Source organism: Cricetulus griseus, chromosome 4 (assembly GCF_003668045.3).
Source record: "Cricetulus griseus strain 17A/GY chromosome 4, alternate assembly CriGri-PICRH-1.0, whole genome shotgun sequence".
NCBI classification, from domain to species: domain Eukaryota; kingdom Metazoa; phylum Chordata; class Mammalia; order Rodentia; family Cricetidae; genus Cricetulus; species Cricetulus griseus.
This window is the reverse complement of record NC_048597.1, coordinates 92564719-92589699: the sequence shown is the minus strand read 5'-3', so window position 1 is coordinate 92589699 and position 24981 is coordinate 92564719. Positions and strand designations below refer to the sequence as shown.

At 49.3% G+C, this 24981-nt stretch overlaps 1 protein-coding gene across 1 annotated transcript in view; it reads left to right on the top strand.

Annotated features, from left to right (window-relative positions):
* Window positions 1–21472, top strand: part of LOC100761290 (beta-adrenergic receptor kinase 2) — an 89246-nt gene extending 67774 nt beyond the window's left edge. The window contains exons 12-21 of the mRNA XM_027415948.2: window positions 713–807; window positions 3788–3895; window positions 10901–10967; window positions 11543–11643; window positions 13470–13536; window positions 14681–14776; window positions 17027–17189; window positions 18447–18583; window positions 20333–20446; window positions 21311–21472. Coding sequence (XP_027271749.1) covers window positions 713–807; window positions 3788–3895; window positions 10901–10967; window positions 11543–11643; window positions 13470–13536; window positions 14681–14776; window positions 17027–17189; window positions 18447–18583; window positions 20333–20446; window positions 21311–21472 — 1110 coding nt within the window. The remainder of the gene's footprint in view (window positions 1–712; window positions 808–3787; window positions 3896–10900; window positions 10968–11542; window positions 11644–13469; window positions 13537–14680; window positions 14777–17026; window positions 17190–18446; window positions 18584–20332; window positions 20447–21310) is intronic.
* The last annotated feature ends 3509 nt before the right edge of the window (window positions 21473–24981 follow it).

Here is a 24981-nt window from a genome sequence, read left to right as displayed (position 1 = left end):
GTTACTCATGACTATTCATGTCTCAGTGTTGTAAGAGCTTGCCATTATTTTTATTTTAGGCAAAACAGTAGGTGTTTCACGGCAGAAAGATATTCCCGAGGTGACTGTAGCTGGGTATGCTGGGGGTGGGGTCTTTGTGTCTGTGATTGCTCTGACCAAATCTAATTTGGATGGGAATGTCCCAGTCACATTGGAGTCAGAGTCAGACTCCAGTTTGGCCATTTGGTAGGGCCCTTGTTGGCGATGGCTGTTCATCAGAGTTGGCATGGCTCTGGGATGCTTCCAGCCCTTGGGCCAATGGTTACATATGCCCAGAGGATACCAGATGCATCCTCTGAAACCTCGTGGTCCATGGATGGTCTGCAGAAGCCTGTGGCCCTGCTTTCCATTGCTAGGATGTCCATGCTGGCTACACCAAAGCTCTCAGAGTAATGGGGAGGACATACTTTCAGTTCCATGGTGGGAACCCTCCTGCCTGCCACCTTGGGTATCATTCTCTGGTGGGGAGGGCCCGTTGTCTCTCTCACAGCCCCCTCCCACTGAAGTCAGCAGAGTGTTGCTGTGTTCATTGTCCTGCTGCCTTGATCCTGAGAGCACAGAGTTCCCAGGTCATGTCAGCCATGATGAAATGATGATGTAGGGGTGCACCCTGTGGAGGGCATGTGAAGCTCCGGTGACCTCTGGGGGACTCTTGAACTTCTTTTTCTTTCAGCCTGCAAACATCCTCCTGGATGAGTACGGGCATGTGAGGATATCTGATCTTGGCCTCGCCTGTGATTTCTCCAAAAAGAAGCCCCATGCCAGCGTGTGAGTAGTGTGTCCAAATTTTCAAACCATGGCACCTGTGTTCAGGCAACAATACCTGGCCTCTGGTGCCCCTCCAGAATTAGCTGGGATTTTTCTTAGTCGTATTCAGTGTCAAGGTGGTAGGAGTGGAGCTATAGAGCAAGGTGCGTCCTGTCACTGTTTGTGGGGACAGATGTGGCTCCTGGAGACCTGAGCCTGCTTGGGGAATCAGCTGGCTCATAGGAAGGGCTCTGGTTCTGCCAAAGCTAAGGTCATGCTTGCTGCCTGTGAAATTCCAAGCAAGTCAGCTCGCCCTCTCTGGCCTTTAGTCTCTTCTTCTGTAAGAGCGAGCTAATAAGTCCCTTTACCAGAGTATGTGACAGAGTCCATGCGTTGGAGAGGCATGTGTTGGCTGCCCGGAATGCCCCCAGGGAGAGCTCAGGGCAACTTCCCATCTCCATCTCCTGCACTTCTGAGAAATCAGGAGCTTCTGGGAGCCAGCCACCTACTTACAGTTCAGGGTTTAATATAGGTCATGCCCTCAGACTTGGGAGGTGAACTGGTTGTCACAGGGAAGTGACTCCTGAGGCCACAGCCCTTAGCCATCTCTGATGACTCAGACCTGCATTTAGTGGTGGCAGTGCTAAGGACAGGTGACCCTGCCTGGCCTCTGGCCACTTCTAGTTTAAAGCCTTGCCCCAGCTCTGAAGCAGCAGTGAGAAGAGTGTGCCAGTGAACCACACCCCCAAACCCCACTTTGCCTTCTAGAATGTCTCCTTCTGGGCCCATGAAAGGCTCATCAGATAAAACTGTTGCCAACCTGCTTGACCACTTGAGTTCAACCCCTGGGACCCACGCGATGGGAGGGAGGAGAGAACTGACTCCCATAAGTTGTCCCGTGTCTTCCACACACAAGCCGTGGCCTGAGTATGGCCCCTACACACATGCACACACAGACATTAAATGAATATTAAAATTTCTCATTCTTAGCACCGAATCTTTTACAGTTACATTTAACTATCCCCCTGAGCAAGTGTTCTCTCTTGTGAATGGTCCTGGAGATAAGTACCTGAGTCTCATTCTATATGTCTGTGTGGAAGATAAACTGTAGGCCCTTCTTTTGTGTAACTAGAACTGAAGGGGTGGATTTGCAGTGCACTGTGAGGGCCTGCGTTAAATCAAAGCCGCCTTTGAAAGCCTCAGTTGTGCATTGATAACGTTGATCATAAACTGCAGTTTCCAAAGTAGGTTGCTCTTTGCATGGAAGCTGGGACAAGACTGAGAGCATCAAGGTTCTGCGGGAGTGCGGCTACCTGCACTCCTCCTGGGAGGTTGCTTGGCCATTTTCAAGAGATGCTTTTGAATTTTTAATGCCACCCCTCTTCGGCATGCTCATGTCTTCAGTTTACTGTGGTTATAACTAAACGTGAGTAGGAGAGTTCATAAGAATTCATCTTCCCAGAAACTCAACTCTGTGGCATGGCATCGTTTATCCCACTAGCCTGGCTGCCTTGGTCCAGATGGAGGGCTGTTGGGCCTGCCTTGGGAAGAACTGTATTTTGAACAGTGACTTAAGTTCCTTTTTTCTGTCACTGTGATAAAATACCCCCACAATAGGGACTTAAGGGAAGAAGATCCTTTTTGGTTTGTAATTCCAGGTGATGATGCATCATGCCAGGGACATCCTAGCTGTGGGACCTGAGGCAGCTGGGCACATCACATCCAGTCAGGGGAACAGCCCGTGCTCAGCTAACTTTGTCCTTTTTATGCAGCCCGGGACCCAAGCCTAGGGAATGGCGCTGCCCACTTGTAGTGTAGGCTTTCCCACCTCAGGTAACCCAGTCAGTTTGGGCACAGGCATGCTCAGGTGTGAGTAATTCCTCCCACATGTGCCTAGAGGATTGTCTCCCAGTTGTTCCAGATCCATGTGGACGGTTGACACTGACTGTCTTAAACAGCATTCTCAAAGAGATTGGGCTGAGACGTCGAACAGACTCCTGGTTTAAATGCTGGCACCACTTTATGCAGATGACAAATGCACACGGATAGGCAATGGTGGCCCTGAGCAGCTCTGGTGGACTCCAGACAACACTCGCAGAGCCCATCTACATCAGCTTGTTTGATTTCTCCTGGACAGTGTCCCTCCATTCCCAAATTGTGGCTCAGTCATGGGTAGCACCCAACAGTCACTTCAAGGGGCTTTCAGGCTAGGCTGAAACTCAACTGTCTCAGAAAATGTTCTGAAAGCCCTGGTAGAGGTCTCCTCTGTTCCTGGCTTGGCTCTCTCGACCTTATGCTGGCACCTTACAGAAAGCCAGGCCCAGTACTACCTGCCAGCACCCACGTCATGTATTATGCAGCTCCTTCAAGCCTCCCCCCATGGGCTCCAGGGATCACCCATGATCCTTACTGACCAGGGGTTTCTGAATAAAACCTCAGTGTGCATAAGCAAGTCAGCAGTAACTCATCCTAAGGAAGGTATGATTTGAACCCTGCCTCCTGTCCAACATGGGTTCAGTTCACCTCCTGGGTCTTGTGAGGCTGAGCTGTGGCCACACCTGCTCTCCCCTCAGCACCTCTTTATTCCCTCATCGACAGAGGCTAGAGAGAGACAGAGGGGCTGGAGAGCTGCAGACAAGGGCTTTCCCAAGGCTCTTTTTGGATGGCATCATGGAAGATTCCGCCGGGTCATTCAGACTTATCTTGGGGCACAGTGTATATACTCTTGGGTCTTCACAGACACCCACCTCGCAAGCCAGATCAGTTGAGTCAACTGTGGCAGTCAGTGGGGTGACAGATGTCTCAGCCAAATTGCCCTTATCCTTCTTCCCTTCCTGTGTGAACTCATGGTCGCCTTCTGCGGGGCGCTCAGCATGAGGCATGAGCTCAGGCCATGGTGCATGCTCTCTTCTCTGCGTTCAGTCACCACCCTCCCAACATGGGGCATCCTCCTTATTCCAGAGTGAGCATATGCTTGTGACCATTTTCCTTCCCTCCCCAGGGGCACCCATGGGTACATGGCTCCCGAGGTGTTGCAGAAGGGGACGTCATATGACAGCAGCGCTGACTGGTTCTCTTTGGGTTGTATGCTCTTCAAGCTCCTGCGGGGGTGAGTGGAACTCAGACGTCCCGTCCTGGGGGTGCTTGGGTCCAATGGAGCTTCCAGGGGCAGAGGCCCTGGGTTCTATCCTCAGCATGGGGGTGGGGAGAATATTTTTAAGTCACGACCTTGATGTCCTGTTAAGTCAAACACAGTAGCCTTTAAGACACACTGCTGCAGATATCAGCCGTGGTGGCTCCTCCTGTGGCAGGAGCTTCTGTCCTGAGGGCCCAGGGATGAAAGCTTTACTTACAGCTTCACATTTTTGTCCCAGGTACCTTAAACTAGGACTAAGGTAAAGTGAGACAAAACATAGCAAACCAAGAGGGCTTTGGAGCATTTCCACAGTAGGCCATGTTCTGGGACTAGGCAAAGTGTTAAAATGTGGATTATTGCAGAAGGTGGTATCTCCCTCCACCCCCACCACAAATGACTTCTTGTGATTCCTGAACACCAAGCACCTGGGGGATTCTGGAATGTGGGGCACGGGGAGCCAAAGTAACCCCAGCTGAGAGGCTGGCATTTCTCTGAGAGCCTGCTAATGTTGTTCCTCTGAAGCTGACCTTTCTGCTTGACCATATTCTAAGCTATAGAGACGTTGAGTTGGGCAGCAGGGGAGTGTGCCCCAAGATGTGTTCTCATCCTGGATGATTGACAGCTGACACTGTCTATGGTTCTCCAGCTGTTTTGGATGGTTTTAGCTGGAAGCTTGATTCTAGTAGAATCCAACTGTATTCTTCATTCTCATCACCAAGGTCTAAGAAAGATTCCTGTCCCCACTTCCTGTCCAGATTGCTCTCTTAATCAGTTGCCACAGCCTGCTGAGGGTTCACTGAGCCCCCAGGAAAACTCATATATTCTGTTTAGTGCATTTGTAGAGCCGTTGAACTCCACAGTCCTCCAAACTTGGCTCCAAGTCCAACTCACTACATCCTTGATGCTTCTGTAATCCAATTCCGCTGTGCCCATTGTATTCCCTGGGGATCTAAAATTGTATTACCGCTAAGAAAGTCAGGTCTGTTATTCAGTAATTGTATTACCAGTACCATGTTGGTGGAGCCCAGGCGCCCTTCATTCCTGTTGGCAGACTATCTTGACCTGATTAGAGCTTATGCAGAGCAAGCCAGAGGAAGCCATTACCTAGGGAGACCCCTTCTGTGCCCACTGCGGTCATTGCAAGTTCAGGGAGCCACCCAGGAGTTCCTCCAGTCCCTGGAGACAGCAGCCCAACTGTCTGATACAAGAGGACTGCAGGGAAGCAGTGCAAGTCTGAGAAGGCTGGGATTTGTTTCTTCATTGCCATCCCTAGCCAGCGTTGGTAAAACAGTCCTGCTCATAGCCTGCAGAGGGTCTGCAGCCACATGACTTTGTGTTTGGAGAATTGGGAAGGACTTGTCTAATTATCACTTCAGTCCTATTGCAACTGTGATTCCACCCTCACAGAGCCAGTTTAGTTTTACATGGCTGAGTTCCTTCCAGAAGGAGCTCCTGGCTCCTTCTGAGTGGGAAACTAGGAAGTCCTTGGTGAAATCCTTCATCTCCTGTGGCAAGAGGTTTTTCTTCTGTCACAGACCTGAAGGCCCCCGAGGATGGTCCCAGGGACAGTTGCTCGAGAGAGAGGTGAGAGAGATGGAAGCCAGAGAGTGGGCACAGGTCAGGTGACCAAAATGCCTGACGGCAGCCCTTCAAAAGGGGGTCTTGTGGAAAGGCTGCTTCAGAGAGGAAAAGGATTGGCCTGGTGAGATGATGCAGTAGGGAGAGACACTTGTCACCAAGCCTGAGTGAGGACCCAAGTTCAATCCTGGGGACCAACATGGTGGAAGGAGAAAACCAACTCCTGAAAGTTGTCCTTTGACCTCCATACCTCTCCCTACAAATACACACACACACACACACACACACACACACACACACACACACACACACACACACACACACACACACACACACACACACACACACACACACACACACACACACACACACACACACACACACACACACACACACCACACACACACACACACACACACACACACACACACACACACACACACATATACACACACACACATGAGACAGAGAGAGAGGGGGGACACATGACCTAAGAATCTGTTATATGTACTGCCATGTAAGCCTCTAGTTTCCCAAAGGAGTGTTACACTCCTGGTCACTGTCTGCTGACTGCTTGAGCCCAGGGAGAGGAGTCTTGGCCTGTATGGCAAATGGGCTTTGATGCATCCTTTCCACTGAGATTCAGCTTTCAGACTTCCCCCACCCCAGTGCTTACTCAAAAGCCCTTCCAGGGAGCGGTGTGGCACTACAAGCAAAGAACAGGAAATGAGTTCCGACTCCGGCGATTTGAGCTTGATAAACATTTATTGAGTACTTAAGGCACATAAGGGCCTTTGCCTGATACAGAGGAGGAGGAGGGCTGTGGGAGGAGGGGAGAAGGAAGGCAAGAGAGGGGAGGCTCCCCAGAGGATTGAGTGCTGGGAAGCACAGAAATGGAGGACCCACTTCGGGCTTGGCTGAGTGGGGTGACTTTGTGTGGGAGATGGGGCTCTCAGGATGGGAAACATGTTGTGGGAATAGGTGCAGCTTGCTATTGGCCCAATGAGTGGTAACCAGTGTGTTGGAGGAAGCAACAGAGACCTGGGAGGACCTCCATGTGTGCTGTGGCACATGGCCTTGTTTCCTGGTGTCAGGTGAAGGTTTTTAACCTGCAGTTAGATGCTTCCAGAGGCGACCAGTAGTGTCAGAGGGACAGAGAAATGCCTGAACTGCGGCTGGAAGGGGTGTGAGGGACACGGTGGTACGGTAGAGTCAGCTAGAAGGTGCAGGGACATCCTGTGGATATGGAAGGGTGGCGTTTCTCTCTTGGGAGGGCACAGTCAGCAGTGCTTCAGGAGGAACCAAGGTCACATTTCATGAGTGAGGCCCCAAGGCAGGTCTTCAGAAGGAGGAACTAAGACTGGAGGGGTGGCTCAGGGTGATGGCCACTCTCTGCTCTTCAGAGGACCCAGGCTTGATTCCCAGCAGCCATGCAGCAGCTCACAGCCTTCTGTAACTCCACTTCCAGGAACTCTGACTCCTTCCTCTGGCCTCTGCTGGCACTGCAGGCACATGGTTCACTGATAGATTCAGGCAGACATCCATATACATAAAATAAAAATTAGGGGATTTTTTAATTAAAGGAGGAGGAACTAGGCTGGGAACCATCCTTCCCCAAGCTATAAATGACAGTAAATGCCACTCATGAAACTGCACATGGGGAGACTCAGCATTGCTTTGTGTCTTGTGAACGTGGTCACATGTGGTTTAGAGGCCCCTGAAGCTGCTGTTCATTGGCCCTGAGAAGAGAAAGTGGGTGGAGCAGGACACTGAGTGGGCAGAGCTTGGGCCTAGAGGCATGCTGCATTCCTGGGGGTAGCCCATCCCATCCTAGGGCAGCTGCAGCCAGACAACCAGCAACACTTGGCTGCAATCTCCAGGGATGCTCAGCACTCCCTGGAGACAGTTTTGGTTGTCATAGCTTAGGGAGCATGGGCGCTACTCAGGTATCCAAGCACATAGGAGATTCCCTGTCCCCCGAAAAATTGTGGGAATCAAGAACTCTTCTTCTGGGGGAGGCCCCTCCCCAATATATGTCTTCCATCAGGATAGAGCCTGGGCAGAGGCCTGGGTGCAGGGTTAGGTGCTACCGGGGGCTATTGGCTTTTTCCTCGGGAGAAAAGGAGCCATTTACATAGATGTTTCACAGTTATTGGCTCAAACTCCAAAGGCATATTTGATGTGACATACAATCTTTCTTGCATTCCAAATTTAAGTTGTGAGCATGTTTAATCACGTGTCATCATATTGGTTTGGGCTCAGTGCCAACCCTGTGGATTTGAAGTGTCTGGTGTAGGAGTGTATGGGCTTCTTCAGTTTCCTGGCAGGTGTAGGGGATATGCCCAGCCTTGTACTATCTTAATGAAGACTGCCATGCTTTCTCTCAGGATGTAGGCTCTGTGTAGTCAAAATCCACCCAGTGCTGGGGAACATGTTCCCTGCACTCTAGGCTGATGACAGCCAGGAACTGGGTACCTATTTACAGAGCCTGCATCAGGGGACAGCTGCCATCACAAGGTCTGTGAGTGCCACTTGTCCTGCTCAAAATGGAGATGTTACTATCTGAGGCTTTTTCTTTAACATTTTCCAAAATAGAAAGCCAAGTCCCAGACTTGGTTCACAAAGAGTAATCAAGACTCCATTTGGCAGCTCGTGTGCGTGGAGCTCCAAGTGTCCCTGACAAAACGGGCAGGGTTGAAGAGCTGGGATGCAGCTTCCGATAATGCCTTGCTAAGTCAGATATAGTCCCACTGAACTTGTAAAGGTGGTCTATGGCCCTAGGGATGCATGAAGGGTTGTTGTAGGTAGGATGGGCGCTCTCTCCCACTGTTTTGTGCGGCTGAAACAGAATCACGCCTCACCCCTCCCCCAGTGGTTTATAATGGGCAGAATGTATTTGGTCCTGGAAGCCAGGAGTTCGGTTAGCAGCTTGAACGACTTCCTATGGTGTCCTTACAGGAAGGGGCAAGGGTACTGTGAGAGAGCAGGAGATGGGAGCAAGGAGAGTCCCAGAAACTAGACTCACATTTCTGACTGGCCTTAATGCCTTCCTGGGATTAGAGCCCTCCTGACCTCACTATTTAAAGGCCCCACCTCCACACACCACAGTTATATTTCAGCAGGACCTCGGGGATTGACCTTCAGACTGTGTCAGAGGTCAAGGACTGAATGGAGGCCACTGGCTTTGCACACACATTTGTGAGCATACACTTAAGTCCAATGTCCTCTCCAACCCCTTAAACCTTGAGAAACACAAGGATGCAGCAGGGTAGTAACCGGAGAGAATGGCACTGATTTGGCATCCATCTGCCTGAACCACAATATGCTGATATTCTGTGGATGTGTACAAAGAGGGCTGTCGGAGAAGAAGTACAGTGACCCAAGGCACAGTGTCGCCAGGAGCAAGCAGACACTGTCTTCCGTGTTTTGGGGTTTTTATTATTTTATGTATTTATTTGACGGTGTCTCATGTAGTCTATGCTTGTCTGGAATTCTTGCATAGCTGAGGATGGCTTTGAACCCTCTGCTCTTCTACCTCCCTTGCTGTCACACCACCATGGCCTGGCTTCTGTTTCCTCTTTGAGTGCAGTAACTGCACATTCCTTCTCCTTGGAAACTCGGTGAAAAGAATATTTCCAATCAAATCTGTTCAAAGACTGTCTCATATCCTTGGTTAGTGCCAATTTGCCTTGTTTGAATCTTTTGTTCAAATTAGTTCTTTTAGGAGATGGTGATGGATTGCTTTGGTCACTCACCACGATGCTGGGGCGCCCTCTCTTGTACAGAGGGAGAAGGAAGGAGTCTGAGACCAAAACGCTTCCCTGCAGCAGGATGGGGCAGCCTAGGACAGGTGTGGTTGGGACTCACTCCTTTAGAGTTGCCTTGATCACAGGTTCCATGTACTGCTGCAATTGGCAGAGTTGGCCTAGGAATGTTTTCCAGAGTGTCTCGCTTCAGCTTATGTCTCACATACCTTATAAAAAGGCCTGGTCATCAAAGGCATGGCTCTCTGTAAGGAAACCCAAGTCCTAGCTAGTCCTTTCTCAATTTTAAATACATCACTAGGCCATGGGTTCTAATTTGCATATTCAAAATACCACTTAACAGTAAGGTTTCCCGTGAAAGCTAGCTTCTGCAGACTTTCAAAGACACAAAACATGTGGCTCACCTTTGAAATCCCAGCACCCTAGAAACAAAGGTGGGAGGATGGAAGTGAGTTTAAGGACAGCTTGGGCTACATAGACCCTCCCCAATACCCACATGCGTGTATGTATGTGTACATGTGTGTGTTATACCGCATAGAACTACTGGATGTTTATGTAAAACTTCGAAGACACTTGCTGACCCATGCTCACTAAAGCAGCCGAGGCATCCCCCAACAGAGGCATGGATGAAGACAATGCAGAATTATTTGCAGCCATAAAGGAAAACAAAGTTAAGCTGTTCATAGTAAAACAGCTGCTCTGGAGCCAATCATATAAAGCAAACTGAGTCAGTCTCAGAAAGACAACTATCACGTGTGTCCTGTCACTTGTGGTCCCAGATTTTAGAGAGACATAAAAATCATATGTGTGGGTTATAGGAGAGTATGGACACTGTGGAACAGAGCGAAGAAAAGAGGAGAGCTTGGGGAGAGAAGGGGAAGCAGGGAGAAACCGAAAGGGGTGCAAGGAGAGAGAGAGAAGGCTGACAATGGCCTGGTGTGGCTCTATATGAAAATAATAGCTTGAAAAGTAAGAATAAATATGTTAAATAAGTGAATAACTTAGCCAAGAGGAATCCTTCTCATCGCTTACCAAGTGTGACTGGGCTCTGATACCTTACTACTGACCCCCCTATTCTCACCTACTGTCTGCTGCCACCACCTATTGTCTAGATGTAGATGTGGATGCTGAAGGTTTGTGTGAGCAGTCAGGTCACAGGGACCCCAGCTTTCCTGACTCATCCCGGGTAAAGCAGGATTGGGCCTGCTAGTGCAGTCCTTGTCACCAAGGCTGTGTCGTGGTGTGCACCCTGGCTTCTAGGCTAATGCACACTCTGAGAGGACTCATTGGTGCAACACAGGCCATAGGGCTGTTTTAGGAGTTAGATTGGCATTGCAGCTACTGCGTCCCTCATGCCTTCCTGAGCGTGACTGCCTGGTGCCTGTCTGCTGCTGGTGCCGTTTAACTGGAGAAGCCTGTCTTACTGCCATAAGTCACTACAGAGAAGACCAAAAGTGAGAAGTGTCTGGCTTCTCCGGGACCAGGTCTATTCTGTGGCTAGGTTTTGTTTCCAGAAATGGTGAAATGTTTATGATCTTTGAATTTCTGTGTATTATATTTTACCCAAAAATTAGTCAGTGCATGTATTACATTAGCCAATGCCATGTTTTAATAGAACTTTCTTTTATATCTGCAGCCACAGCCCCTTCAGACAGCATAAAACCAAAGACAAGCACGAGATAGACCGCATGACTCTGACAGTGGTAAGAGGACTAAGGATGGGCCCCGTGGCACAGATGTACCCATGCCCATTTGAACAACCATGCATTCTTGATCTATAGATATGGATACAAGCAACCATGAGTACAGATAAAAGCCACAGAATATTATATAATAACATATATAAAGTATTATATATATATATATATATATATATATAACATAAAATGTGTATAGTTTAAATTAATACATGAAGTTAAAACCATTCCTAGGGGAAATTTTGAAGGGGAAAAAAAGACTCAAAACAGAACTCCAGGGCAAATGGTGAGATTTGCAAATGAACAGAATAAGAAAGATATGGCAAACAGGGAGCAGACATGGCCTTCAAATAAATGGGGAGAGGATCCCTTGTAGCAGAGGTGAGGACCACTTGCTCTTCAGGTCTTCCAACCTGCTGAAGGATTCCAAAACCAATCAGTAACCATTTTAGGTTCAATGATAACCTGTTATGAAGTCAGTTTTAGATCTTCACTTACCCAAGGAGCAGCCTTGACCTCTGGTTGGGTTTGAGGCCACCACCTTAGGATGGGCCTTTGAAATTCGTCTCTTCTCTCCCCAGAATGTGCAGCTTCCAGACGCCTTCTCACCTGAGCTGAGGTCCCTCTTGGAGGGTTTGCTCCGGCGGGATGTGAGCCAGCGGCTGGGCTGCTGTGGAGGCGGGTAGGCCATCTTTCAGGGTCTCCTCTCCAAAGAAAAGACTGGTCTAACATATCCAAGCCCTCAGCATCTACTGGGGCATGGTCATACAGGGTGGGGTCACATGGGGTGTGGTCACACAAGGGTGAGGTTACACTGGGCATTTGCTGTCCATACTGTCACCCTTACAAGACCAGACAGAAATGCCCTGGGGAGGAGATGTCTACTTCTGGTTTCAGAGGTGACAGCCTGTCATGGCTATCAGTCAAAGCACAGTGGGTCAGTCCTCCATGAGGGTGTGGGAAGGGCCACATTTGTTATAGACTCCAACCTTCAAACATAGTATTGCCATCTGGGAAACCAGTATTCTAACAGGGGCTTGTGAGAGGATGGGAGAGGAAGGGAGGAGAAAGAGAGAGAGAGAGAGAGAGAGAGAGAGAGAGAGAGAGAGAGAAGAGAATATGATTGTGGGGTTTTCGTTTTTTTCCTACCAAGTCCTGTGAAAACCAGGTGTGGCCTCTGTTTCTCCCTTTCACCATCCCCTGTGGCACTGGAGTTTTCTGGGTCTGCTGTTTACCTGACCAGAGATCTCCACTTTCCTGGGCCCCCAACTTTTAGCTTCAGTCTGTTCCCAAGTAGCCCCTTAGAGAGGGGATGAGGTGGGAATACTTCCCCCTCAAACCAGCTGGCTGTCACAGCTGGGCAGAGGTGCCTGAAGCTCTGAGGCTGTGACTTTATGCTGTCAGAGCTTCTCTGGATGCCTGGGGCTTCTCCAGGGCTGGTACTCCTCAGCTCAAGAGATGTGTGCAGTCTCCCTCAGCCCATCACGTTTCTCTTAGCAGTCTCCCTAGGGTTGGCAGGATGATCCTCCATGCTCCTGGTATTGTGTGTTAGCTGTCTCTCTCCTTTGATTCCTTAGTTTATCCTCTCTGACCACTTAGATCTCCAACTCTTCTGGTTTTGTTTTTTGTTTTTTTTAAAGCTCTTCGGCATCACTCTTCTTCAGATTGTGTTGTCATGTGTAGCCACACGACATGGATGTACATGTGTGCATCTGTGGGGACTGCCAGGCTCTCTCAAGCTGCAGGATCCATCTGGGCAAATGGGACATCTTCCCAGGTCCAGAGTTGGTGCCTCCAATCTCCAAAGCATTTTCTGTGTGCTCTGAAAATAATTTGCTGCTTTCTTACTATGTGTCCCTGAGAGAGGGAGGGAGAGGGAGGGAGGGAGGAAGGGAGAGAGAGAGAGAGAGAGAGAGAGAGAGAGAGAGAGAGAGAGAGAGAGAGAGAATGTGGGGTGCATGTGCACATGAGTGCTCTCTCATGGGTGCACATGTGTGTCTGTGTTTGCCCATCTGTGCAAGTGTGTATGTGTGTGCATGTGAGTGTGTGTGTGCAAAATCATGGGTATGCACATATGTGCATGTATGTGCATGTGAGTGTGTGCACTTGTGCACGTGTGTGTGTATGTGTGTGCACGCGTGCGCCAGTGTGTGTGGACCCAAGACTGATCGGTGTCTTCTTTGCTTGCTCTCTACCTTGTATACTGGGGCAGGTCCCTCCCCAGAGCTTACCGAATGGACTAGTCTAGCTAGCCACATGCCCAGGACATTTCCTCTCTGCCTCTTGCTACCATGCCAGCTCAGCATTTACATGGAAGCCAGGGATCCAAACTCAGGTCCTCGTGGTTATGCGTCATGAGATGCTTTAGCCCCTGAGCCATTTTCCAGCCTGCAATTGGTTTCTTAAGGAGCTGGAATGTTCCCTGTGGGTTCTTACTGGGAGACAGTTTAGCACAGCACCTGCCACATTTCCCATCTGACCTCTGTCTCCCTCTCTCCTCTTCCCCAGGGCACAAGAGGTGAAGGAACACATCTTCTTCAAGGGCATTGACTGGCAGCATGTTTACTTACGGAAGGTATCCCTCTAGGCCCTCTGAGATCTATCTGTCCGTCTCTCTGATGCTGGATCCATCTGGGCAAATGGGACATCTTCCCAGGTCCAGAGTTGGTGCCTCCAATCTCCGAAGCATTTTCTGTGTGCTCTGAAAATAACTTGCTGCTTTCTTACTATGTGTCCATGAAAGAGGGAGGGAGAGGGACTTTGTCCCTCCATGGTCCCCACCCCAACCTGCTGTGTCTAATGTTCTGCCTGGACTCATCACCATGTAGAGGACTCCCATTGGGGAGGCTCCTCTTCCTCATTTTCCTCACACAGGCCAGATAGTGGTTCAATCAACCATGGATAGAAAATATGCAAGAAAAACACACAAAAAACAAAACCACTGGTGTACTGAGCACACATGGACTCCTGGTGTCAAAACGACACAGACTGACTGCGATTTGCAAGAGCATTTGTGCTATCACCTAGAGATTAAAGTCTATAGAGGATGTAAGCAGGTTCTGCGCAAACCCTTGCTGTTGTATATCAGGGACCTGCTCCTCGGTGGACCTTATAGCCAAGAGATGGCCCAGAAAGGTTCTCTGCGGGTGCTGAGGGGCAACTGTATAAAAATTTTGGCTCTATCATCCCAACAAATTAATGGAAGGCACAGTGAGAAGGCACAGTGCAGTAGTTGTCTGGCTAATTGAGACGTGTGTAGAGTCAGACTTCAATATGCAAGGAACATCTGACTTGAGCATGTATGTTTTCTGGCCCCCATACCTCCCTTTCCTGGTTTTTAAATTTTTTAAACTTTTGTTTTATGCTAGAGCTGGATCCTTACCCATGGAGTCACATGCTACCCCTTCCCCTTATTTTAAGCTTTGTTGTATTCTCTCTTTGGTTGAATTTTTTTAAACGTGTTTCTGTGTGAAGCCCAGCTGAAGCATGGTAGGAGTTTCCATGGGGAGGAGGGACTGCCTGCCCACCCTGCCATGTTCAGATACCCTGGGAAGCCAGCACTCATAAGGGCTTGCAGTGTGAGGCTCTGGGTGGGCCGCACTCTCTGGACACTTGCTTTCTGAAGGCTGGGCTGTGTTCTTTTTATAGAGTGTTATCTTGGGCTGGGGGCACACAGGGCAGCTGATAACTGGACCCTATCTACTTGTTGGATCTTCTAGTACCCGCCACCCCTAATCCCTCCCCGGGGAGAGGTCAACGCTGCAGACGCTTTTGATATTGGCTCATTTGATGAAGAGGACACCAAAGGCATTAAGGTATGCACACTTCTGGGTGTAGGATTTCTACTAATATTTGCTGTGTGTGGAGGGGCCTGGGGATCGACTGGAGCCCTTGCACATGCTAGATGAGCACTCTGCCCCCGAGCTACACCCCCATCCCCTGCACTCTCTGCAGCCCAGCAGGCCTTGAACCCTAGGTCTTCCTCAGCCTCCCAATGCTGAGATAACTGGCCACTCCACCCTTCCTGGCTTGTGGAGACAAGAACCCATTACACTTGGTGATAGTTTTAGAATTGCACACTTAGGTTCAGCAGCAATAGCCGAAGCTTTCTCCCCATCCCCAGCACCACTGATCATTTCACTTTGATGGATGGCACAGTGCTTGCATTGTTATAATGTGTGGTATTTGCAGTTGAACTCCAACTTGCATCTGAGGCAGGAGTGAAAACTGATTCAAACACATTCCACTCAGAGCAAAAGAATCCACGATTTTCATACTTCTAAGCCCAGAGCTTGTTCTCAACCTGTGGGGCTCGACCTCTTTGGGAGTCAAGTGACCCTTTCACAGGGTTCTCTTAAGACCATCTGCATATCAGATATTTATGTGATGATTCATAGCAGTAGCAAAATTACAGTTATGAAGTAGCAACACAAACATGTTATGGTTGCGGGGGTCACCAGGACATGAGGAACTGTATTTAAGGATCCCAGCACTAGGAAGGTTGAGAACCACTGGTCTCAGGTCTGCATGTGTCAGGAGGGAGCATGCAAACAGCATGAATCTCTTTGCACATGTTGATCAAGGGTGGTCTTAGCATCCCTTGCATTTTTTAGACTTTGGTGCGTGACTCTATTTTTCCAAGCTGAGACAAGACATACTCACAGGGAGTGAGTCATGAGGAAAATTACTGTCTTTAAACTGCTAAGTCAGCGGGTCACCACTGGCCTGCCAGCCTGTCATCTGCCCCTGGTTCTTCTCTGCTGCTCCAGTCTCCCCCCCCCACCACCAAAGGCAGTTGCTCACTTTCTCACCTAAAAGCTCTCCCTCCAGCAGCAGGCCATGGTTCTGCATGCCAACCACACCTGCTGCCTGGAAAGAGGATGGGCAGGTTCTGTGGCTGAGTCAGCTGTCACAGGGACACTCAGACTGGGAGTGTTGGGGACATAGTGAAGGCAGAGGCTGGAGGAAGATGAGGCAGGGACAGGAGGCAGCTGTGAGCAAGGGTAACTCGGTAGAGCCAGAGTCTCTGGGTTTGAGTGGTAGCAAAGTCACCATCTTTCCTGGATTCCCAGGGACACCTACCTACCTTAGAGGGTGGGACAAAGATGTACAAGTAAAAGAAAAGTGCTGTTGTGAAGTGTGCACCCTGTTCTGCAGCCCTCAGAGGCTGGGGTGCCCGCACTCCATGCCACTTAGATAAAACGTCCTTCTGGTCATGGCGGTAAGTGAATCAGGAGATGCTGGCTGCTCCAGCCTGCGGCAAGCTCACTCCTTTAGATCATTTGAGGGAGGCAGGTCAGAGGCCCTGACTTTTCTCCCTTATCAGAATTTGAACACTGTGTAGACCCTTGTGTTTTATAAACACAGTGCCCATGGTTGAAAGGCTACTTGGCTGTCAGAGTCTCTATCTCTAAATAAAATCAGTGTGAGGGACTGGGTGGGTGGGGGGTGCTGCACATGAGCACCTGAGTTCAAAACCCTAGCACGTAAGTAAAAACACTCAAAGCCCAGCACTGGGAAGTGAAGAGGAGCAGGGGCAAGAGGAAGCCTGGTCTTGTCAGTCAGTAAGCTCCAGGCTTGGTGAGAGAGACTGTCCCCCTCCCCCCCCCACATATAAATATATAAACATAAGGTGATAGAGAAAGACACTAATAACAACCTCTGGCCTACACACACACACACACACACACACACACAAACACACACACACTCAGCTACACACATGCACCCCTATACACATGTCCACACACAGGAACACACACACACCCCATTCACATTCACACAAACACAATATTAAAAGTCAGCATATGCTTAGTTTCATTGTCAAAAGTACCCTAGCATTATTGAAGATCAGGTTCAGGCTGCCTGGCCTGGGGCCAAGGTGAAGCCTTCCCTGGTGTGGCTGTGGGTTTCAGGACAGTAAAGACTGTGAGAGTGGAGTGTTGCTATGTGGCTCCCCTCCTGAATGTGGTCATGGTAAGGGTTCCTTGGCCAAGGTGAAGTCTTCCCTAGTGTGGCTGTGGAAGGCACTAAAGCACACCCCCCCTCTTTCCTTACATACCCAGCTGTTGGACTGTGATCAGGACCTCTATAAGAACTTCCCACTGGTGATCTCCGAGCGCTGGCAGCAGGAAGTGGTGGAGACCATCTACGATGCCGTCAATGCCGATACAGATAAAATCGAGGCCAGGAAGAGGGCTAAAAATAAGCAACTTGGTCAGGAGGAAGGTAAAAGGCTGTGTGGCTTAGTGACATCAAGTGCTTCCTGGCATAGGAAAGAGCATGCCAGACTTGGGTTGTATGTGAACTGGAAGGGCTGAGCTGAGTTTCTCGAAGCCTCCAGTAGGTGGAAGTACACACTAGGGGAGGCAGTGCTATCTGAGTTCTGGGGTCTCCCTGTCCCAGAAGTTTGGGGGGGGGCAGCCTTGAATTTTAGTCCTTGGAGATGGAACATTGCAGAGTCCAGAACAGGCACAGTGATGTTTCCGTGACAGAAATGTACAGTGCAGGCACCCGTGTCTGAGACAAAGGCAGTAAGTAACATGTGTTTTAACTGCTGGGAAATGCAAGCCCATGTCAGAAAGGCAGCTCTGTGGGCCCTACCCTCCACTCCGCTATCTTTTGCTTTTTCTCCATCTCAGGGGCATGATATGTGGACCCTTTTGAGGGTGGTCTGACTGTCTCCAGATTGTACATTCCCAAGGGCAGGCAGATTTTTAATCTCTTTTATTGTTGTTCCTCAGTGGACCCGCCAAAAGACCAATGCCTAGCTCCCGTCCCCAGTGGCATCATGGGTAGATTGACGGATGAGTGAGTGATTTTAACATGATTTCCAAAGCTTTTAATGGGTGTTGTGTAACATCACCCTGTTAGAGACTCAGTCAGTGTGAATCTTCTGCCGTCTTCACGGGCAGTGAGCCGAGGATGAGCCCACTGTAACTGCCACCTGGCATCAGAGTCATTCGCAGGACAGAAGCAGATTGAGAGACAGTGAGACAGTTCCCTCCAGTGGCAATGGGTCTTTGGAGAGAATTCGTGATTAAACAGTCTTTTTGTTTGGTTTTGTTTTTTTGAGACAAAATTTCTCTGTGTAGCTTTGGAACCTGTCCTGGAACTTGCTCTTGTAGACCAGGCTGGTCTCCAACTCATAGAGATCCGCCTGCCTCTGCCTCCCAAGTGCTGGGATTGAAGGCGAGCGCCACTAACGCCCGGCAAATAGTCTTATTTAGTAGTTTGGGAACAAAATTTTGCCCAGTCAGAGTTGCCAGGAGATGCTACAGTTTCAAATGCCAAGAAAGATGGATTTAACACAGCCTGGAACCTTCTGAGCTCCCACATCCCAGTCCTGTGTGTCCAAAAGCTGGGATCACGGTGTTTAAAATTAGTTGCTTTTGTAGAGACATGTACCCGCCTCTCCAGCCCTAGAGCTCATGTCATTAGTGGCGTTGGCTCAGGACCTGAGTGACACTGTGTCTTCGCCCTCAGATTATGCCCTGGGGAAGGATTGCATCATGCACGGGTTCATGCTGAAGCTGGGAAACCCCTTCCTCACACAGTGGCAGAGGCGCTACTTCTACCTCTTCCCCAACAGACTAGAGTGGAGAGGAGAGGGCGACTCACGGGTGAGTTCTGTGGCGTGTCTCTTGTGTGGAGGAAACAAGGGTTGCTGTGGTCTAACTTTTAAGTGTCCATGTCAAGTCCCTTCCTGGAATGAGATGCAGGTGTCATTTGAAAGACAGAGTCCCAAGTCCAGCAGCCTCAGGGGGTTCAGTGGAGGCTGTAGCTGGGAATGGTAGGATGGGAGAAGAGCAGAGCAGGAGAGGTAGATCCCAACTCATTGCTCTTGGGCCTCAGGATACGCCAAGGTGCCTCTCTGGGCCTCAGTTTCCACATTTGTGAAGTGGGAGACACAGAAAGGCTCACAGCTCCCATGATTAAGGCACACTGAGGCCAGGTGCCATAAACAAAACTCAAATGGTTTGGTAGCTTCCAGGGTCCAGCCCTGGATTTACTGAGAGGAATTCAGGGCACCCAAGGGCACAGCCAGTCTATTGTGGGTGGGGAGGGCTGTTGACCCAGGTCTGTCTATGCTATTTTGGTCTCGCCCCAAGTCAGAGCAGATGAAACCCCGTGAGATCTGCTTAGGGTGGCTAGGATGCCAACCCAGGCTGTCTGCAGTCTACTGGAATCTAGGTGAATCTTAGTCTCCCAGACCCTTTCTCAAACTAATGTTAGCAAAGGGACAAGGCAGGCTGCTTTCATTGAACACCCGGCATGTGAGAGGCCCTGGAAGGAGCCCACCTAGGTGGACGGTGCCTGGTGGCAGTGAGGCAGGGCAGGGCTTATCACTGTGAGTGTGGCCCTGGTACCGGGGTCAGGACATGGTTTGTGTATTAGGAGGCAAAAATAGGGATTCAGTAGCCTCCCAGAGGCAGAAGACCTGAGCAGGAGGCTCAGCTCTTCTGTCTTGACTTCAAGTCATGGTTTTTGAGAACTGCTAGTGAAGTCTGAGGCAATATGAATGATGGCGATAGTCTGTGGTCACTTTCCTGTGCCACAAGGCTCTTTGAAATTAAACCTCTAAGGTTTGATGAGCTAAATCGGGTGTTCTGTGGGTGCCTCAAGATGCAGCTCTGTGCTGGCAGGTATTGAAGTATCTTCCTGGGGGCTGGGCTGGCAATCCTCACAAGCCTGGCTGTGTCAGACCAAAGCAAACTGTCGTGGCTGCAACAATGTATCTTTTATTTGTTTGTTTATTTATTTATTTATTTATTTATTTGACATTGAGCATTCTGTGTGAAGCTAGACAATCCAGGAAATAGAACTATAAGAGTGAACAGAGACAGAGCAGGGGGGAGTTTCTCAAGATGTTTTTTACTCCAGATTCCTGTGGAGTTTTTCTAAAATATAAACAAACAAACAAACAAACAAACACCACCTCCTATAACTATGCTGTGGCCTCCTGGGGAGCCGTCACACTAGATCTGCTGTAAGGATCTTGTAAGAGTACCACCTGAATTTAGGTCTTTTAAACCATCCATGCCTTAGCTGTCAGCCACCAATGCTCACCATTCTCCTGCTGATGGCTGGACAGCAGCAGATGCTCCTGCAGTGTGGCCCTGCACATTCACAGCTGCCCAGACCAACACTGTAATCCAGAAAGATGGGCTGGGCTGTGGGCCTTCACAGAAGAGTTGCTTCCCTGGTTACTTTGAGCTTGTTTTTGTGTCCTTTGTAGCCATTCTCCTCACTTCTAGACTATCAGCTGAGAAAGAAAGAAAATGTCATTTGCTTTTGGAAATGCACTCTTTAATTTACTCCAAGAGATCTCCAAGGAACAAAGTAATTGTTAACTTTTCCATTGTATTTAGCAAAATTTACTGACCATGGATCAGATCCTGTCTGTGGAAGAGACCCAGATTAAAGATAGAAAATGCATTTTATTCAGAATAAAAGGAGGGAAGCAGTTTGTCCTGCAATGCGAGGTGAGTTTTTATTGACCTTCTCCAGAATAAAAACAGACAGGGATGGGCATATTCCAAGGACTCTCACCAGGTCCCCAAGCTTCTCCTTGCCAATCACACAGACTGTGTGGTGAGTGAGGTTTAGGTAAATCAAGTCACATCCAAGTGTTAGCAGAGGAGAGAGTGCAATGATGTGATGGTTGAGTCTGGGGACTGCCCTGGGCCAGATGGGGTCTGGAGTCTGATCTTCCAGCTAATTTATTTCTCTTATTGCTGAGATTCCAAAAGGACTTTTCTGATAGGAGGGGCCCGGACGGGGATTGTCTTTGTTTTTGTCTGAGTTGTACTGTAGCTCAAGTTTTATCTTGGAACACTTTCCCTTGGTGTACTGAGGTGTGTGCACACATGTATTTTACAGGGCAGAGGGAAAGAAACTGGTAGGACAAGGACACCCTTTAGTTTGTTGCTATGTAGTCCAGGCTGGCCTGAAACTCAGGACTCTGCTGACTTGGCTTCCCCAGTGCTGGGGTTACAGGTGTACACAAGAGCTTCAAAACTACCGTAGACATGTGAGAGGGTGTTCTACAGCATCAGAACCTCCTCTTCCTTATTATTATTCTATGGTCTGTGGTTTTAGGACCCAGAGAAAATCCCCAATTAGATTAAGGCAGTAGATAAGGCACAGGAAAACCACTGGGAGAGCCCAGAGTGGCTTTTCCACTATCTGGAGTGTCTCACCAGGTTCCAGGGGACTTGAAGGTAGAAAGAAGCAAGGCTCAGGACCGACAGGTGTGTCCTCTTTCAGGCTCCAGGGACCTTAGTCATTTGTAGATATTGTTGGCAGATGGTGGACTGGTCCCAATTCCTGCCTGTGTCTCTGTGCAGAGTGACCCTGAGTTTGCACAGTGGCTGAAGGAGTTGACATGCACCTTCACTGAGGCCCAGAGGCTGCTGCGCCGCACCCCCAAGTTCCTCAACAAACCCCGAACCACAATCCTGGAGCTCTCCAAGCCACCGCTGTGTCACAGAAATAGCAGCGGCATCTGAACCACAGAGCAGCAGGGCCTGCAGGAGGGGCCCCGGCTCTTCAGCCCAGGATTCAGCCCAGGAGTGGAGTGGAGCCACGCGGAGCTGAGACACAGTGGTTCTGAGTACTGGGCTGCTCCAGGCTGGGGATGCCCATGACACCAAGATGGCCCTGCAGGAGTTGGGACATCCCCTGGGCTAGCCTGTCCACACGTGAAATTACTGGAGAAGCAGAAGGAGTTTTTTCTGCACACCCACTTACTTTGGTATCCATGGACTCAGAACATGAAATGAGCCTTACCACTCAAATTTTCATGTCTGGCATCGAGCATATCCAGGATGGGACCATAGTGTCCAAGGCTGCAGTAGCCTGTCCTAGGCACTGATGTATCCTGGTGTGTGCCTGAAGTTTGGGGGTTGTGGCTCCAAATCCTAGGGGAGGTACAGTAGCCTAGGGTCTCTGTAGGTCAGGGATAGACCCTGGCTGTCTCAGAGGAGATGAGGTAGCACCGAGTACCGTGTTCACTGCCTGCCTCTCTGACAGCTCTGCTCCAGGGATGGCAGTCAGAGGGCAGAGGTAGGAATGTCCTCTTGAGGAATCACCACGGCATCCATCATGGCCACTTCTGGTCAACACGACCAGAGGAGATGCCCCAGAACTTCAAGTCAAGCAGGATGAAGGTAACCCATTGAGCAGTGAGTATACAAGCTTGGGGTCTCCATGCTGGGCAGGTCTATGACAGAGTCCTGCTCCTTCTGCCTGGCCTGGGAAGCATATCCAAGGATGTGCCCAAGGCAGAAAAAGAGTTGCTGCCTTGCCCTTCAGTATAATTTATAATGAACTCACAATGATGGGTGACAGCCTCCAGGGGTCTCCTGTGTACCCTGGCATGACCCTCATCCTTCTGTCATTAATGCACTGTGCACCGGGTTGTTCTGATGGGGGCTGCAGTTTGCCCAGCACCCTTCCCCTAAAGGTTATGTCCTCCACTGTTGCCCTGAGTAAATTCTGGGTCCCTGTGCCACCACACTGAAACAGAAGTCCTTGAAAATCCCTGTGGACTTGTCTAGTTACTTGTTTAGGGGCTGTGTTACAGTCATTAGATGAACTGCTGAGCACATAAAGAAACCTGGCATGGAAACTCTTTGAATTCTGTCCTGGATCTTTCTAACAGTACCCAGTGCATATTCCCATGTTTATGTGCTGGGAAAATAAGGTGTTTATTGATTGATTTTTAAACCGCAACTATCTTTTGAGAGTTTGGAAGATAATGTATCTGTTACCCTGCAGGTGTGTGGGTGAGCTGTGGGTCTCGGTGCCCATTCAGGGTTTGAGTTCACATACATGTGCCACTGTTCACTGCCTCCAGTGTGGGAATATGGCTGCAACCTAGCATGGCACCCTGCTTGCTGGATTAACTAATGGGACTAGTGTTCAGATTTGATTGCACACAGGCACACGTAGTTAAATACTGATGTTTTTGTATGGGTGTGACTGGCACGGGCAGCTCACACAAGCTCTATCAGACCTGCAGGGATGGGGGCTGCATCTCTGGCCCCTCCCCAGCGGGATGGTGGCTTGACCCCTGCAGGTGTTGGACTAGCCAGACTAAATCTTGTATTGGGGTGATAGCTATACCAAAGGGTTTTAGAAGATGACACAGGATCACTGATCTTGTACCTGCATAATAATAAGGCAGACTTTCAGACATCATGTGTTATTGTTTTAGCAGAGTCAATTTTAAGGCTCCTTCTCTTTTAAAAAGGAGCTGTGTTTGTGTGTGGGGATGGGTCTCCTAAGAGTCCCCCTGCCTCAGACTTACTCCAAGTAAACCTTTCTATCTCCTCAACCCCATTTCCCTCATGAGGACACAGCTGAGAGGGAGGGACAATGGCCCTTGCCATAGTCCTCAAGATTTACATGGGCAGATGAAGGGTCATCAGGTCTTTCCACCCAAGCACGAGGTGAGAGGGTATCATGGGCCCACAGGGTGGAAGGAGTTCACCAGCTGAGTTTGCCATGTGTGGCTGTTTGAGAGTTTTCTGTCATGTTGGTGGATCCCTAGATGCCAGGTGCTTCTTGTACCATTAACAGAACAAACCTGTGTGTTCTCCTTATTCCAGCTTTGGGGGCAGAGTTCTTAACATGATCCAAGATGTTCCAGGTGATGCTGTTTTTTATACAATCAAGTTCTGAGAAGCCTGGGTTTCATAAAACAAGAGCATCGGATCATTTTAAAGCAGCTATGTGACACACACCTTTGGCAAGGCCCGGTTTGTTTATTTTTTTAACCTAAAATATCCTCTTGCCCTTGGGGCCCCCCACTCATGCCTCCAGGCCATGGGAAGCATGATTTTTTTTTTCAGCAAAGCCTGTAGAAATTGCCTCCCTGTCATGGTTAATAGGAACCTGTCTCACTGTTGATGCAGGGGCCTGCACAAGGATGGTCTTATTGGCTGATGTTAGAAACTGTAAAACCAGCAATGGAATGTGGATGATGGCCTACTGGGGAGAGACGACATCCTTTTGAAAAAAGACATCATCGGGCAGACTTGATGCAGGAGTCTTATGAGCCCAGCCTTGATTGGCAGAGGCAGGAGGCTTGTGAGTTTGAGGCTAACCTGTACTACATAGCAAGCCCCTGCCTTCAGAACACCAAGGGCTGTGGTGGTAGCTCTGGGGCAAAGCTCTTGTCTTGAATATCCACTGTTCTGAGTTTAATCCCCATTGTGCGTGGAGGGTGGGAAGCCTGTTAGCCAACTAATAAGATTTAGCTTGAGTAGCCCCTTGACCTCAGCCATGTGTCTATTAGAAGCAGCTGTTCTGAGGCCCCACTAGCTCCAATTGTTCACCAGTGGACAGTGTGGCGAAGGGCCAGGGCTCCCCAGGACAGGAGCTGGGCCATTTCAGATCCCTGAGAAGCCAGTGGATGCCATGGAGAATCTGTGGTGTGATCAGGTGGAGAAGGTTTGCTTGGTTGACTGATGGAAACCATTCTCCTGACATGACAGAATACCAAGGAAGGAATGATGGCTGCTGGTGGGAGATCCCCTGGGAATTCCCAAGCAATGACTGCAAGGCTTGGTTGCTTTGTTCCCGAGGCCGAGTTGCTTCCCTCATGAAGCTGCCATTTGCTCTTCACTGGACATTCCCAGGAAGGTCCCTCATCAGTGATACATCCCTGGACACTGAGTCTGTCACCTGACACTGAATGCTTTGTAGCCCAGGCAGACAGAGACAGTGTCCTCCTGGTCACTGTTATTGAATGTGCTGCCAGGGTGCAGGAGGTATCCAGTTTTGTTCTAGGGAACTCCAGGATGACAAAACAGGCCTTTCTGCACGTTTAACTCCATATCCACTTTGAACTTTCATAACTTAAAATTTCAAAAATTAGAAAAACAAGACCCTTTCTTTTCCTGACTGAGGTTTACTTGAAAGTCTTAATTGCTCATATTTTCGTTAATATGATTGCTTTATTCAGGTCTCCTTTTCATTTGTCTTTTGCCATGGAATGAAGAAGTCTCAGCTG